At 45.1% G+C, this 16,847-nt stretch overlaps 2 protein-coding genes across 5 annotated transcripts in view; one reads left to right on the top strand and one right to left on the bottom strand.

Annotated features, from left to right (window-relative positions):
* The window catches only part of LOC144503551 (general transcription factor II-I repeat domain-containing protein 2-like), a 114,449-nt gene extending 110,549 nt beyond the window's left edge, over positions 1–3,900 (top strand). For all 4 annotated transcript variants that reach the window (XR_013499508.1, XR_013499507.1, XR_013499506.1 and 1 more), the window contains one exon: positions 2,860–3,900. The gene's annotated coding sequence lies outside the window, so the exon portion shown is untranslated. The remainder of the gene's footprint in view (positions 1–2,859) is intronic.
* Positions 1–16,847, bottom strand: part of LOC144503550 (von Willebrand factor D and EGF domain-containing protein) — a 269,846-nt gene that overhangs the window by 25,426 nt on the left and 227,573 nt on the right. Inside the window, exons 20-22 of the mRNA XM_078228019.1 lie at positions 10,823–10,987; positions 1,612–2,160; positions 70–165 (exon numbers count right to left, since the gene is read on the bottom strand). Of these exons, the coding sequence (XP_078084145.1) occupies positions 70–165; positions 1,612–2,160; positions 10,823–10,987 (810 nt within the window). The remainder of the gene's footprint in view (positions 1–69; positions 166–1,611; positions 2,161–10,822; positions 10,988–16,847) is intronic.

Raw genomic sequence — 16,847 nt, 5'->3', positions numbered from 1 at the left:
GCAAACTGACATATTTCAAATTAAGGACACTTCTTACAGGTCCTTTTTGAAGCAAAGTAGAGTTCGTACCTATGTGGCAGTTGTACCCAGTGTAGCCAGGCTTGCAACGACAGGTGTTGGGAGCCGCACATTCCATATTCTTACCACAAGGGTACCTGCATATGGCTAACAAATATCACAGTTGTTAGTTGGGCCCACCATTTTTTTAAACCATCAAGCATGGTTGTTATTCCTGTAACATCAGTCTGAATAGTCACTGATAGCAGGTGGCATGATGAAGGAAAGCAACCAGCTCTGACTCAGCAGGATTTCCTGCAGAGAAAATGTAAGCACAACCCTGAAAATTCACCAAAGATCCTTAGACAGCACCTTCCAGACCCACACCCACTTCCATCTCGAAGGACACGGGCAGCAGATACATGGGAAAACCACCACCTGCAAGTTCCCCTCCAAGCCACCCACCGTCCTGACTTGGAAATATATCGGCGTTCCTTCACAGTCGCTGGGTCAAAATCCTGGAATTCCCTCCCTAACGGCATTGTGGGTCAACCCACAGCACGTGGACTGCAGTGATTCAAGAAGGCAGCTCACCATCACCTTCTCAAGAGCAACTGGGAATGGGCAAGAAATGCTGGACAGCCAGCGACGCCCATGTCCTATGAATAAAAAAAGGGATAAGGGGGAATAGGGTAAAGTTGCATACAGTAAGTTTTGATCTGCCAGAGATCATACTGGACAGAGATTTCAGGTATAGATGGGAAGTGGCCATGACATAATCCATTCTATATTAATTATAAACTATTTTTAAAAAATTCTTAAAATATTTTTTAAATAAATGAGGCACCATATGCACCAGTGGTTAACAGTGCTGCCTCACAGCACCAGGGATCCGGGTTGGGTCACTGTCTGTGCAGAGTTTGCACGTTCTCCCCCTGGGTTTCCTCTGCTTTCCTCCCACAGTCTGAAAGACATGCTGGTTAAGTGCATTGGCCATGCTCAATTCTCCCTCAGTGTACCCGAACAGGTGCCGGAGTGTGGTGACTAGGGGATTTTCACAGTAACCTAATCGCTTATTTGTGACACTAATAAATAAACTTAACAAAAAATTCATGACTTTATACCTTGGTAGCGTGCAGATACAAGCAGCAATTTCCAAGTCATATCACACAACAGTGTACAAGCTGCTGGGCCGGTGAGTAGAAAGGGACATTGGAAAAAGGAAGAATTAGGATGGTGAAGCATACTTAATGATAAAGGCATTATGGAGGCGTTTGTATAATTGCGAGGGGAGTGAGAAGCTGAGCTGCGGAGAGAGGAAGGAAATTCCAAAGGGTGGGGGAATGGTGGCCAAGGGAGAAATTATCTGTGGTGGAGCTGTGTAAACAGGGAAGAACCGATCTGCCAGTATTAAAGAAGCAGAATCTTCATGTAGAGGCAAACAGCTGACAATCTCTGGGGTAAGGTCGTATATGGTCATAGGAGGTGGTCGCTATTTCTGAACTTTCGAAACCACTTCTGCGGATATGTGGATTTTACACAATGGAAAGCATGGTTGCGATCGATATGAACCCCCTCCCGTAGATCGCAGTGAATTGCAATCAGTTCATTTACCTTTGCATGTAACACCATCACCAACGTATCCAAAAGGACATCGTCCACATTTAAAACTTCCAAACTGGGTGGGCTCACAGGGCACTCCATTAAAGCAAGGCATGTCAGCACAGGTGATCTGTTTCTCCGCAGGAACCAACTCATTACTGATGTGGCTGATGGACATGGCTTGGGACGCTGTCACGGCTCGCAGGGCAGAGACAGCAGGTCTCCAAAACATGGTTGTCTTCTGGAGAACTTTGGGTTGAACAGCAATCTGAGATATGGTTCCAGAGCTTAGGGCTGCAGTACCTGTAATAGCAGTGGCAATGTCCTGTGGTGAAGTGCTAATGGAAGACGATAAACCCAAAGTCGTGTGTGGCTTATCTGTCTTGGGAGCTGGAAGGAGTTTTGCTTTAGTGACCGCTTTATCCATTGTCACTCTGCTAGCTACAGGAGCGTGGCGAGGAGTGGTTTTCTGGCCCATTGGCTGCAGCCTGACTGGGTCGTTGCTTGGTCTCAAAGTGGGAAACCAGTGTTGACGAAATCTTGATGCAACCTGTGGGGAAACTAGAGGAACAGGGACAAAAACGTTGATGAATATATTGCACCTTCCAAATCACCCCATTTAATGTTATGCCCTTTGAGAATGTAAGGAATGAATTTATCTTTGCTGTTCAGCATTTTTAATATTAAGCATTGAAAATGTTGGTGACTATCAGCACCATGCTGGCAATTGTAGATACTGGCAGGACCATTTGTGAAAAGCCAATAAATTGAGGTTTACTACATTATATGGTCAGGATAAACCTACTTTAACCCTAGGGTGTCCAACCAATGACCAGTGGACAAAGTCTTGTTTATGAGAGCTCTGACAAAGACTTGAAACATTGGTTCATAGAATCCCTATAGTGCAGAAGGAGACCATTTGGTCCATCGGGTCTGCACCGACCACAATCCCACCCAGACCCTATTCCCATAACCCCTCATATTTACCCTGCCAATCCCCCTGACACTTGGGTTAATTTAGCATGGCCAATCAACCTAACCCGCACATCATTTGTACTGTGGGAGGAAACCGGAGCACCCGGAGGAAACTCACGCAGAATGTTCAGACTCCACACAGACTGTGACCCGAGGCCGGAACTGAACCCGGGTCCCTGGTGCTGTGAGGCAGCAATGCTAACAACTGTGCCGCCATTATTCTCTCTCCACAGATGCAGTCAGGCCTGCTGAGGCTCTCCAACATTTTTTTTGTTTTTGTTTCAGATTCCAGCATCTGCAGTATTTGCTTTTGTCTCACTTACAAGCCCTAGTTTATCAGCTCTGAAGATGTCTGGATGCTCTTCCTGCTTTGAAGCTGATGGCACAGATAGGTGTGCGCTCAACACTGCTCCTGCTTTTGGAAAAAAATCAGAAGCCATCTGTGATTTGGTTCTGACACAAAATTAATTATCCACCATAACACTAACAGCGAGAAGATGGTGTGATGGTAATATCACTGGCTGAGCAATCCAGCGGCCCAGGCTAAAGCTCTATCGACACTGGATCAAATCTCACCAGAGCCGCTGGTGAAATCAAAATTCAGTGAATCAAATCTGGAACTGAAAACTGGTCAGGTGTCCTGCTCTGTTGTCTTTTGCCTTTTAAGTGTGATGGGCTGGGGAATGGAGACAGCCATATATCCAGAATGTATCCTCAGCAATACATTCGCTTTTCCATCGCTGTAAACTACATAATCCTGTCTACTATTTTCAAAGTACCTTCTGTACCAGTAGCATATTTCAATTTCCAGTCCATGTAATACAGATATTTCACAGTAATATTCTTGCCTTACCTTGGTCCTATTTTCTAGCAGAGCTGTGGGAATGAACTGACTGTGTTCACCTGGGACAATGCGTTGGTTCATTTGCTGTCTCTTTACATATGTTTGGCTGTCCTCTTCCACCACTTTCTCAAGTTTTTGAACAGTCGAGTTTTACCAGCACAAAGGCGCAGTCTGGTTGGTAAAACTACTTGAAGTTCAGCCAATTTGCTCAAAAACTGAACACTCCCCACCTGCATCAAACCTTAACATTTGATGCTGGTTAAGTGGCTTTAAATGATTATTGTTAGCACACTGTGGCTGGCTGCTGGTTAGTAATTATCACAGCTCATGAGATTACCTTCTTAGTCATACCTCCCTGCAATTTCACCAGTGTATTACTTAATAAACAGATTTTGTTCATTTTTCCTCAGAAGCGGAATGTTTAATCCCCAATTAGAACATTAAAAAACGATTGTTGAGCTGCATCATCAGCTATGCTACATATTTTTGTCAAAGATTGTTAATTTGTATTAAGTTATTTGCACAATCCCTTCCCTGCGACTGTGCGTGTTAAAACCATCCAGTCTAAAGACAGTGGGATGGTAGCAGTAAATGAGGAAAGTGAGGGTTATCACCCTGGCAGTGAGGACTACTGCCCTGGCAGTAAGAGTTATCATCCTGGCAGTGAGGGTTATCCCCCTGGCAATGAGGGCTACTGACCTGACCAAATCTAACTCCTCTTCCACCTGGTTACATTTTCTGTGCTTGTTTGTAAATGACACTGAGGGAGAGTGAGGTCTGAGCTTTCCTGGCACCCACCCAATTTACCATTGCAATCTCAGAGACATCATGTAATGGCAGGAGAGTGACTGCTTGAGGTTTCACTTCTGTTGCGACTATTCTCTTTGCATTGTTTGGACCACCCTGGAAATCTTTCTGGGACCCTGGTGACTGTGACCCAGGGAAATGGGTCAAAACTGGGGTAGATCCATCCAGCCCCAGATTTCAGTAGGAGCTGCAACTGGTGGCATTGCATTTCAGAAATTTAAGCATGGACTACCTCGGATGGTTTGAACTTTCCACAAAACACGGCTGAACAATCATTGTAAGACGTCTCACAACACCAGGTTAAAGTCCAACAGGTTTATTTGGTAGCAAAAGCCACTAGCTTTCGGAGCACTGCCCCTTCATCAGGTGAGTGGGAGTTTATTCACAAACAAGGCATATATAGACACAAACTCAATTTACAAGATAATAGTTGGAATGTGAGTCTTTACAGGTAATCAAGTCTTAAAGGTACAGACAATGTGAGTGGAGAGTGGGTTAAGCACAGGTTAAAGAGATGTGTATTGTCTCCAGCCAGGACAGTTAGTGAGATTTTGCAAGCCCAGGCAAGTCGTGGGGGTTCAGATAGTGTGATACGAACCCAAGATCCCGGTTGAGGCCATCCTCATGTGTGCGGAACTTGGCTATCAGTCTCTGCTCAGCGACTCTGCGTTGTCGTGTGTCGTGAAGGCCGCCTTGGAGAACGCTTACCCGAAGATCAGAGGCTGAATGCCCGTGACCGCTGAAGTGTTCCCCGACAGGAAGAGAACACTCCTGCCGGCGATTGTCGAGTGGTGTTCATTCATCCATTGTCGTAGCATCTGCATGGTCTCTCCAATGTACCATGCCTTGGGACATGCCTCAGCTTCTGATCTTCGGGTAAGCGTTCTCCAAGGCGGCCTTCACGACACACGACAACGCAGAGTCGCTGAGCAGAAACTGATAGCCAAGTTCCGTTCACATGAGGACGGCCTCAACCGGGATCTTGGGTCCATGTCACACTATCTGTAACCCCCACGACTTGCCTGGGCTTGCAAAATCTCACTAACTGTCCTGGCTGGAGACAATACACATCTCTTTAACCTGTGCTTAACCTTCTCTTCACTCACATTGTCTGTACCTTTGAGACTTGATTACCTGTAAAGACTCGCATTCCAACCATTATCTTGTAAATTGAGTTTGTGTCTATACATGTCCTGTTTGGGAACAGAACTCCCACTCACCTGATGAAGGGGCAGTGCTCCGAAAGCTAGTGGCTTGTGCTACCAAATAAACCTGTTGGACTTTAACCTGGTGTTGTGAGACTTCTTACTGTGCTTACCCCAGGCACAACGCCGGCATCTCCACATCATGAACAATCATTGGCAGGGCTTGCTGAAATTGATGTCAATGAATTACTATTTCCTGAAAGTAGTGGGTTGTTCCAGTGGATTTCCTTCAAAACATTTTTCTAGTATTGCTTCATTAGTAACTGCTTGAAAATTTGAAGCTTTTTTACTCGTAAAAACACGCCTGGATAAATAATTGCTGAATTGAAATCCAAGTTGGCCATCTTCACCGTCATTCTGACAAGAGGCAAATATTGTGACGGGTGAATCTTGAGGTCAGCGAACATGGAACTTGCTGATGAGCAACGAGATGGAAGAGTTAGCAGATGACATCAATACACCACAGTCCAGTGCAGGAGAGAATGAGCCAGTCCAGCGTGGGACAGAATGAGCCAGTCCCGTGTGGGACAGAAAGAGCCAGTCCAGTGTGGGACAGAATGAGCCAGTCCAGCGTGGGACAGAATGAGCCAGTCCAGAGTAGGACAGAATGAGCCAGTCCAGTGCGGGACAGAATGAGCTAGTGCAGAGTAGGACAGAATGAGCCAGTCCAGTGCGGGACAGAATGAGCCAGTGCAGAGCAGGACAGAATGAGCCAGTCCAGTGCGGGACAGAATGAGCCAGTGCAGAGCAGGACAGAATGAGCCAGTCCAGTGCAGGACAGAATGAGCCTGTCCAGTGAAGGAGAGAATGAGCCAGTGCAGTGCAGGACAGAATGAGCCAGTCCAGTGTGGGACAGAATGAGCCAGTCCAGAGTAGGACAGAATGAGCCAGTCCAGCGTGGGACAGAATGAGCCAGTCCAGTGCAGGACAGAATGAGCCAGTCCAGTGCAGGACAGAATGAGCCAGTCCAGTGCAGGACAGAATGAGCCAGTGCAGTGCAGGACAGAATGAGCCAGTCCAGCGTGGGACAGAATGAGCCAGTCCAGTGCAGGACAGAATGAGCCTGTCCAGTGCAGGACAGAATGAGCCTGTCCAGTGCAGGACAGAATGAGCCAGTGCAGTGCAGGAGTGCCTCGGTGTTCCTGGCCTGCCCTGGGTGAGTTGCAAACCTGCTCGCCTTTTACAAAAACAGTAAAATGTCGCAGTCTGTGCCTCTCCTTCCTTGCCTAGTCGCCTCTCTTCATTCCTCGCCCGTGCGCCTCAAGTTAACTGTCCGTACGGTTCGGACCAGTGTTTTCCTGCTCTTTCAGACTTACCAATCGGAGTCTGACTTCTTCAAATCATAGAGTCCCTGCAGTGCAGAAGGAAGCCATTCGGCCATTTCACTCTGCATTGCCTTCTGATAGGTTCAAAATGAACCTATCAGTAAAGGCAGAGTAATCCGGCTTTGATTGGATGTCCATTGCACAGGCCGGTGCGAGAGGCCCCCCCATTGGTCTAGGCCCTGTACCTAAGCATGGCTTGTTTCATTGTATCTTTGCCTCTGGTGATCGGACAACAATATGTTATAGATAGGAGTAGTTGGGCTGTTTGAACTTGAGGAATGTTATTTCCCTTTTAGCGAAAACTGAAAATATCGATTTTTATTGTTGACTAATGATCCACTGACAAAACTGCATCAGTACGTGACTGCTTTCTCAGCAAGCAATATCATTTTTTTGTCCAAACAGTAATTTCATCCACAATTCCAAAGTACGCTGATACAGTCTGACGCAACCCAATTTCGGGCAGTTTAGTGTCGTGGCTCCCTATTTTACTTTTGGATCAGTGAAAGCAAAATACAAGAATCTAAATCATCGTGCCACAATGGATTTTACAAGTGACAACAAAAAAGAATGTGTGTCATCCGGAAATAAAAACATATCATGTCACCACAGTAGGTGGATTAAAAACACAGATGGGAAACATCTGCAAACAATCTATAATGGATACAGTGAGTTCCAAGTCAATACAGACTTATAACTGTGCCACTTTGATTCAAACTGGGTTGTAGTACAGCTGCTGTTACTCAAAGGCCTATCTACATTGTGGCTTTCTAAATCTAGGTGTCTCAGGCCATAAAAAAATGCGATGCAACTATTTAAAGTGCATTTGTATTTCATTTATGTTTTACAATTGAGCGGTTGGTGAGCCTTCAGGGGTACTGAGCAGTAATGACTGTGACATTGGTTGATGATTCTGTTCTACCCAAACAACAGTATTTTTTTAAACTTAGTCTTATAATGTAAGCTTCACTGACAAAACAGGCATTTATTGTCCATTCCTAGTTGCCCTTGAGGAGGTGCTGGGTGGTAGGTCACCTTTTTCAACACTGCATCCATTTTTCTCAAAAAAAGCAATGATTTTGATTTTCAGAGTAAAGAGCATATGAAATAGACTCATATCGATTAACAGTGAATAATGACTGCTAAACCATTGAAAAAAAAGAAGGGTATTGATTCATGAATCCGCAGGGATTGGAAGGATATAGATTTGGGCATAGGTGAATGAAGTATGGGCCTGAAGTTTCCATGTAGCGGGGCAATACTGCATGTAATACGGCTGCCACAGAAATGCAGAGCACAGTGTCTCCCTCGGGAGCTCCAGTGCAGCACAATAGAGTCAGGGTAAGACAGGACATGACCACCTTTCAAGGCTTTAGATGCCGTATTCTGTCTGGTAAGCTGAAAGGTCCATGCATGTTAGTGAATGGATGAGTGGATGAATGGGTGACTGAAGAGTTGATGGATGAGTGGTTTGTAGGTGAGGGGGTACGTGGTGAGGTAGGTAGGCAGTGAGGTGGATGAGGTCTGGTGGTTGAGGTATGTGAGGGATAGGTGGGTAGGTAGGTGAGGTGGGTAGATGGTGGATTGGGTAAGGGGTCGGTGGGTAAAGTGGTGGAGTGGGTATGTGGTGAGGTAGTTGAGGGGTACATGGGTTGGTGGGTGAGATGTGCAAGTGGTTAGCTGTATCAGGTTGGTAGTCAGGTCAGGGGTAGTCGGGTAGTAGTGAGGTCGGTTGGGGTGTCGGAGCAGGGGGGGGGGGGGGTAGTCAGCTGTTAGCCTAGTCAGTTCGAGGATAGTTGGCTATTTTGGGAGTTGCAGTCAAGTAGTCAGGGATTGTCGGCTGATCAGGGGTGTATTTGGCTTGGAGGATGGGTGTAGTTAGGTAGGGCTGGGGCAGTTAGTCAGATGGTAGTCGGGTTGGGGTTGGTATGGTGGAGGTCAGCTGGTTGATCGGCCATGCTAAATTGTCCCTTCGAGTCAGGGGGACTAGCAGGGTAAATACATGGGGGTTACAGGGATAGGACCAGGATGGAATTGTTGTCGGTGCAGGTTCGATGGGCTGAATGTCTGCGCTATAGGGATTCTCTGATTCTATGGCCAGGGTAAATAGGTGATCGGGGGAAGTTGGGTCGGCTGGGGGGACGGGATAGGCAGAGGTTAGCTGGGCAGTCAGGGGTTTAGTTGAGTCAGCAAGGAGGTGATTGTTGTAATATGCCTTTAAGAGATAGTGGCATGACATCACTAGAGGAGAAATATACCATGTGATCCAGTTTTAGTTCCACTTTTATTCTGAGCAGAGCATGCACACAATAACTTTGATGCCTTCAAGCTTTATACTACTGTATAAGTGTTCTCATGCTCCGAGTCTTAATAAGTGATCCCATACGTACTTACCCAATCTCTTTTGAGTGATTGGTGCATTATGTATTGTATAGTAAATAAGTTTATGGTATTGCTACGATCCTACAAGCTCCAAGCTCAGAGTGAAAGCTGGCTTGATAGATCCTAACTTTGTTTTTTTTTAAACCGTGGAGGAAAGTTACTAAAAGCAGTAATATGGTGGGCACACCTGCCCTGAGACCAGATATTAAAGGTCAATGGACCTTTAAATGGTTTGCCAAATTTTCTGTCCCACCTGTGGCTATTCACATGGCAGGCAGGACCGGAAAATGTACTCCAGTATCAAGGACACTTGGTGCTGGATTTTACAGCTGCGCCTGCCCCAAGGCTGGAAATTACCACCCAAGGTCAACGGACCTTTGCATAGTCCACCATCGCCCGCTACGATTCCCATGGCTGACGGGATGGGAAAATTCCACCGTTAGTCTCAGGCTTTCAAGAGAGTGCAGAAAAAATTTATAAGATTGGATGCAGGAATGAGACCTTAGAGAAAGGAGATTAGATGGAGATGTTCAAAATCATGAGGGGTCTGGTCAGAGCGGACAGAGAGAAACTGTTACCGCTGGTCTAAGGTTTGAGAAACAGAAGATGTTGATTCAAGGTGAATAGTGGAAGAACCAATGGCGACATGAGAAAAACACTGCTTGGCATTACCAGGGAGACAGGTTCAATTGAAGCTTTCAAATGGGAATTCAAGACACCCGAAGAGAAAAGAAAACTGTATGGTTTGACAATACTGTGCCTTTTAGAAATGTATTTGAGTCATGTTTCTGTGCATTTCTTTTAGCAGGCAATTCTATGTATCAGTGCAGTTTTCTCTACATCCAGCAGCCCTGTTGTTACTGCAGCATCATAATTAGTCTCAATGGCAGGGATGTTTGTTTTAATCTGGGCCAATGCAGGGTAGTTATTTCAGTGTTTGTCCCTGGGATGTTTTCACAGTGGGGCTTGATTAGATCATGTGACTGGGCGAGGCTAGGCTCACAAAGAGAAACCCAATTCAGTTGTTGTGTGGGAGCTGTGAAGTGCAGAAATAGCTCTGTTGCTCTGGAGACTGGGACTTGCAGAAGTTCTGCTGTTTGAGGTTAGCTGTACCTCGGGAAACCACTTATGGGTGTCAGAAGGCAGGTGTCTTTCTGTATCTGTCCAGTGGGGTTAAAAAGCTGGAAATCTAGCATCCATGGCAGCACATCTGCTTTTTGGTGCTAATTGGTTCTGAAGTAGGATTTATGTCCATGGGAGATACTGCTACATTGGAAGAATAGAGATAGCTTGCTGTTAAGAATTATATTTTGTCATGTCTAAGATAAAAGTTATGCTAATTTTTTTTGGTATATGTTAACTGTGTTAAAAGTAAAAGTTTTTTTGATAAAAGCTTCCTAGTGGGTCAACTGAATCATGCCTGGAGTGAAACACCTTATGCTCACTCTAATGCCAAAATGAAAAAGTTAGGATCCAGGCTAACTTCATACTATACCTTGGAGTTTCTGATCTGGTCCCTAACACATAGTTATGGAGCAAGGACAGGAGAGTGGGACTAGCTGAGTTGGTCTTGGAAAAAGCTGGCATGAACATGACAGGCCAAAAGCCCGTCTTCTGCATGCTAATAGATCTATGCGTTCAACTCTCATGTACTCACGGGTTTACAGTGCTAAAATCCAACTCACCATGCCGAGGGATCTTCATACATGTTCGCCCAGTGCCAAAGAATCCGCCAGGACAGCGACCACAAGCAAAACCAACATAAGGTGGCTTCCGATCCAAACACTGAACTCCCGGGAAGCACGGTTTATTGGCACAAGTAATTGTGTTCTGTGGGACCGTGATGAAGCCTAAATAAAAAGCAGAAGGCTAGTTTAGAATCAGAACAATTTATTTTATGGAACGTTGCCAAGTTGTAAAACTGGATTAAGCCTTTTTTAAAGAACTGTTTATATCCATTATTAAAGCAGAAATGCTGGAAGGTGAAATGGAGTGATTAATTGCAAGTTGCATCAGTCTCTCTGCTTATGTACGCTCCACATGCCCCTGTCTACACCAACGGGGATGAAGTAGAAAGGGTCGAGAGCTTCAAGTTTTTAGCTGTCCAGATTATCAACAACCTGTCCTGGTTCCCCCCATGCCAAAACTATAGCAAAGGAAGCCCACCAACGCCTCTACTTTCTCAGAAGACTCAGGAAATTTGGCATGTCAGCTACGACTCTCACCAACTTTTACAGATGCACCATAGAAAGCAATCTTTCTGGTTGTATCACAGCTTGGTATGGCTCCTGCTCTGCCCAAGACTGCAAGGAACTACAAAAGGTCGTGAATGTAGCCCAATCCATCACGCAAACCAGCCTCCCATCCATTGACTCTGTCTACACTTCTCGTTGCCTCGGCAGAGCAGCCAATTTATGTTGCTCCAGCACAAAAAGACACCACAAAGACCAGGGTGAAGATTCCTCCACCGTCACACAAGGGTGGCACGGCAGCACAGTGGTTAGCACTGCTGCCTCACAGCGCCAGGGACCCTGGTTCGCTTCCCAGCTTGGGTCACTGTCTGTGCGGAGTCTGCACATTCTCCCTGTTTCTGCATGGGATTTCCTCCAGGTTCTCTGGTTTCCTCACACTTTTTGAAAGATGTGCTGGTTAGGTGCACTGTCCATGTTAAATTCTCCCTCTGTGTACCCGAACATACGCCGGAGTGTGGCAACGAGGGGATTTTCAAAGTAATTTCATTGCAGTGTTAATGTCAGCTTACTTGTGACACTAATAAATAAACTGAAACTTAAAGATAAGGACCCCACCCACCCCAGACATTCTCTCTTCCACCTTCTTCCTTCGGGAAAAAAATAGAAAAGTCTGAGGTCACATACCAACCGACTCAAGGACAGCTTCTTCCCTGCTGCTGTCAGACTTTTGAATGGACTTACCTTGCATTATGATCTTTCTCTACACTCTAGCTATGACTGTAGCACTCCATTCTGCACTCTCTTGTTTCCTTCTCTATGAACGGTATGCTTTTGTCTGTATAGCGCGCAAGAAACAATACTTTTCACTGTATGTTAATACATGTGACAATAATAAACCAAATCAAACATGGGATTGTGCAGCATGGCGATTATGCACTTTGATCTTCTTCACCCTCAAGCACTGGAGCTGGGCTGCGTTTTGACATCTCACAACTCATTTGAGCCTGTTGATACCGCCGGATGATCTTTAAGTTTCAGTTTATTTATTAGTGTCACAAGTAAGCTGACATTAGCACTGCAATGAAATTACTCTGAAAATCCCCTCATCGCCACACTCCAGCGACTGTTCGGGTACACAGAGGGAGAATTTAACATGGACAATGCACCTAACCAGCACATCTTTCAGACTGTGGGAGGAAACCGGAGAACCTGGAGGAAACCCCATGCAGACACGGGGAGAATGTGCAGACCCCGCACAGACAGTGACCCAAGCCGGGAAGCGAACCCGGGTCCCTGGCGCTGTGAGGCAGCAGTGCTAACCACTGTGCTGCCGTGCCACCCTTGTGTGACGGTGGAGGAATCTTCACCCTGGACTTTGTGGTGTCTTTTTGTGCTGGAGCAACATAAATTGAGATGCTGGAGATTCCAACTGCAGAACCTTCTTAAAAAGCCTGCAAGGTGATTTCCAACTCTTACTCAGGGCTGGCTGCCCTTTAAGATCCAGCATAGCCACCAGGTGACACGGGCTTCCCGATTTCAGAGCTGCCCTTCTCCCACCGCCCCCGCCATGTGATGCGCCGCTTCCATTCATGAGCTTGCCACCATGTAATTGGTTTAAACCAACCGACATGGACCTAGTCCTGGCGACTTCTGGGTCCATCGGTGGGTGTGGGTGGTCTCAATCCAAGCCTGCTTCAGCCTAACTGCTGGTGAAAATTTAACCCACGCCTTTGGCAAGGCGGTTATGTGTACATTGAAGTTTCAAGTCCTCGTAACCCGTACCTCGTGAATCAGGTACAAGAAATCCACCGTATTTAGAAATAACCCAATTGACATTGTTGTTATCCATTGATGTGGCGAGAGGTTTCAATCCAGCCCACTGTCTGCCTGCTTTAGCCTAACTGCTGCTGAAAATCTCATTCATGCCATTGGCAATTTGAGATTTGATTATTCCAATACTCTCTAGCTGTTATTTCATTACCCTCAGGGCATTCTCTGGCATTTTCAGGAGAAAATAATTAATAAGAACATAGGGGAGGCAGAGAAGCAAGTTCAAATATGAACATTTTTGTCAGAAAAATATTCAACAGAAATTCATTGACTGAGTCTTAATATAGATCATCTTCAAAGCAGAAAAACCCTTTAATCTTATGGATGTTGTGTGCCTATTCACAACACAGTTGCCAAGGGATACAACCAGATCCTTTGAACATAGCTCTTTTTCACAGATGTCAAACAAACAGAATGATGTGCTGCAATTAACACATAACACAGCGGCTCAAACACATTTAGATCTGAGCACATTGAGTCTACTTCTTCAACATATATGCTACCATAGAGCATAAAACCAGCAAGCTTTTGAATCATCTTGGGGAAACGTAAAGTGATGAAGGAAGCAAAGAACTGAACCTAATGAGAGTAAATTCCAGAGGTATGAATTCTGTTGAAATCTTTTCCCATTTGTCACCTTTATGTCGTTGGTGAAAAAACAGACTAATTACAAAGCTTTCACCCAGCAACTTTTCATCCATTGATGTATCCTTTCTTATGCTTTCCTGTTGCTATGAATCTTTCAGCATGTAGTACATCATTGACTCATAGAATCCCTACAGTGCAGAAGGAGGCCATTCAGCCCATTAAATCTGTACCAACTCTCCGACAGGACATATCCCACACAGTAGAGAGAATAGAACCAAGGTTTCGGGGTGAATTTTCCCATTCCCCCACCACGGGAATAGAGTGGGCGGGGGGGGGGGGGAGGGGGGGGCGGGGATGGGGGTGGTCACACCATGGAAAGGTCCGTTGACCTCGGGTGGGATTTTTTGGTTTTGGGGCCGGGGCCGGAAAATCCCGCCCATCAAGTCTGGATGACCCTCAAGGGGCTTTAAACGTTGGCTCTATTCTCTCTCCACAGATGCTGTCAGACCTGCTGAGATTTTCCAGCATTTTCTGTTTCTGTTTTAGATTCCAGCATCCGCAGCATTTTGCTTTTATCACAATTCACTTAGTTGCAAAGCTTTGTATCATCAGCAAACATTGAAATGGTGCTCTCTACATCTGAGTCCAGGTCACTCACATATAACACTACCTCATAATTCTCTCCAGTCAATAAAAAACCTGCTCTGCCTCCTATTCCATTTTGCATTCCTAAGTTACTGCCAGTCCTTTAATACCTCACACTTCTTTTTCCCAAATAAATCCATTCTGTGTAACTTCATCAAGTGCTTTTGAAAGTTCATATATACTCCTAATGCACCACCTGCATCAACCCTATCTGTTACTTTATCAAAAAAACTGATTCAGAGATGAAGTAATCCGAAGGAAGTGGTTGTGAAAAAACTGAAGTTTTACAAGCTACATGTCTCCAAAACACATGGCTCAGAATACTTAGCTGGAAATTAAGTTTGTCATGAGCTCTCAAAACACATTCGCTTGCAATGGGATAAGGTTTCCCTTTTCACACTGTGTTAGGCAAGTCATGCGCCTCCCTCTCCTCAAGTAAGAATGATGATGCGGCTTTAAAAAATAATGTTTGCAAAATGTTTTTACATCAGTGCTTCCTGGCGCCAAAGTTGAATAACCAATAAAAACCAAGATTCTGTCTGGTTTGATTCATTATTGCATTTATCTGGTAACAGTAGTTGTGAGCAAATGCTGATTAAGCTGCTTCATATTAACAGACTATCATTAACAATTTACCGTTATGCATGTGGAAGAGGAATTGCTTCTTAACTACATGCTTTCAATTTAAACAACAGCGATCAGAAAACAAGTGTGGCTTTTCAAAGGTGCGCACAATAAATATGCCATGCTAATTAATGCAGTATTGTCTCGTTCCACCCAAATAATACACGGTTCTTAATTTGATTAATATCAGATTATTCATCTATGAGTGGAAACAATTTCATAGATCTGTTGGAATCAAAAAGTCAAACTATAAATACAAATAGGTCATATCAGATTAATAATGGTGCTAACCAAATATATGAGACAATGGAAATTATAACTTTATAGGAGCTGGATTGGTAAATTATACTGCATGGGCTGAGCAACGAATATCCTTGAAGGCTTTCTAACTTGGTGCTTAGGTACCATAATTGGCTACCAATAGCGAGGTAAAATCAGAATGACCTGTATCAGGTGGATTCAGTGTAAAGCCATGGGATTAATGTCTTTAGAGATTTGTATCTCTCTATTTCTGCGGTGCCTCCTATTACCCACAACCATTAGATTACACTAAAGTTGTTCAAGGTCTTTGATAAGTTGCCCCTTGATAGACTAATGAATAAGGTCAGAGAATGTGGAGTCAAGGGACAAGTGGCAGAATGGATTGCTAACTGGCTTCAAGACAGAAAACAGAGAGAAAGATCGTCTGGCCTTTCCCATCGGCAGGATCTTCCGGTCCCGCTGAAGGCAACTCCCTGCGAATGGGTTCCCTGGTGGTGGGACAGACAAGCCATGCAAAGCATTGTAGACACCTGAAAGATCTTGCTGCAGGCCAATGACAAGCCGCCTGCTGTCACGCCACAGAAAACATGCCGCAAGGTGGCTGAAAAATCCCACCCAGAGAGTGGGAATGAAAGGTATTTTCTCAGAATGGCAGAATGTGGGAAGTTGTGTTCCACATGGATCAATGCTGGCACCACTGCTATTCACAACTTTCATTAACAATCTGTACGTTGGAATCAGAAACAGAGGCTGTAATTCTCCATCCCGCAGCCAGCGAGAAAGGAGAATTTGATGCTCAGCAATTAAATCCAACAGAATACAGAAGTAGTCCTTCTGCCCAGCCTGCCTCTGCACCCAGCAGCCTTTGCCCTGGATAGCCTCTGCACTCATTCTCGGGGCAGTGGGCCCAGGTTCTAATCCAGTCTGCCATTCCGGACTGGAAATCAGAACTGCGGGCCACCATTTTGAAAGATCAGCTCCACAGAGCCGGTCACTGGGATGGGCAAGTAATCCCAATGAATGAATGAAAAAGAATTCTCCCATCTTTGCACTCCTGATCCAAGAATTTTGTTTGATATGAAATCTGTATCAACTTTGAAGCATTTTGAGACATTTTACTATGGTTGTGACAACATTTAAATAGAAATATTAATGTGGGCTGTTTCATTTACCTACTTCATGTTCAAAAGCCTCAGCTTAATCAATCAGTAATTTGATTAACTAAAGCATTTTAAGTATGAGACATAGAACATTTTGCAATTCTATACTGAAATTAATTGACAGATTAGTGCAACTTTTGCACTCAATGCTTCTTCCTATTTCCAGTTACTCAGAAATGGATTGAGCAGCCCCTCAGTGGCACAGTGGTTAGCACTGCTGCCTCACAGACCTGGGTTCGATTCCCAGCTTGGGTCACTGTCCGGAGTCTGCATGTTTTTCCCTGTGTCTGTGTGGGTTTCCTCTGGGTGCTCCGGTTTCCTCCCACAATCCGAAAGACATGCTGGTTAGGTGCATTGGCCATGCTAAATTCTTCCTCAGTGTCCCCGAGCAGGTGCCGGAATGTGGCAAA

Source organism: Mustelus asterias, chromosome 14, assembly GCF_964213995.1.
Source record: "Mustelus asterias chromosome 14, sMusAst1.hap1.1, whole genome shotgun sequence".
Taxonomy (NCBI): domain Eukaryota; kingdom Metazoa; phylum Chordata; class Chondrichthyes; order Carcharhiniformes; family Triakidae; genus Mustelus; species Mustelus asterias.
This window is presented reverse-complemented; position numbering and strand designations above follow the sequence as displayed.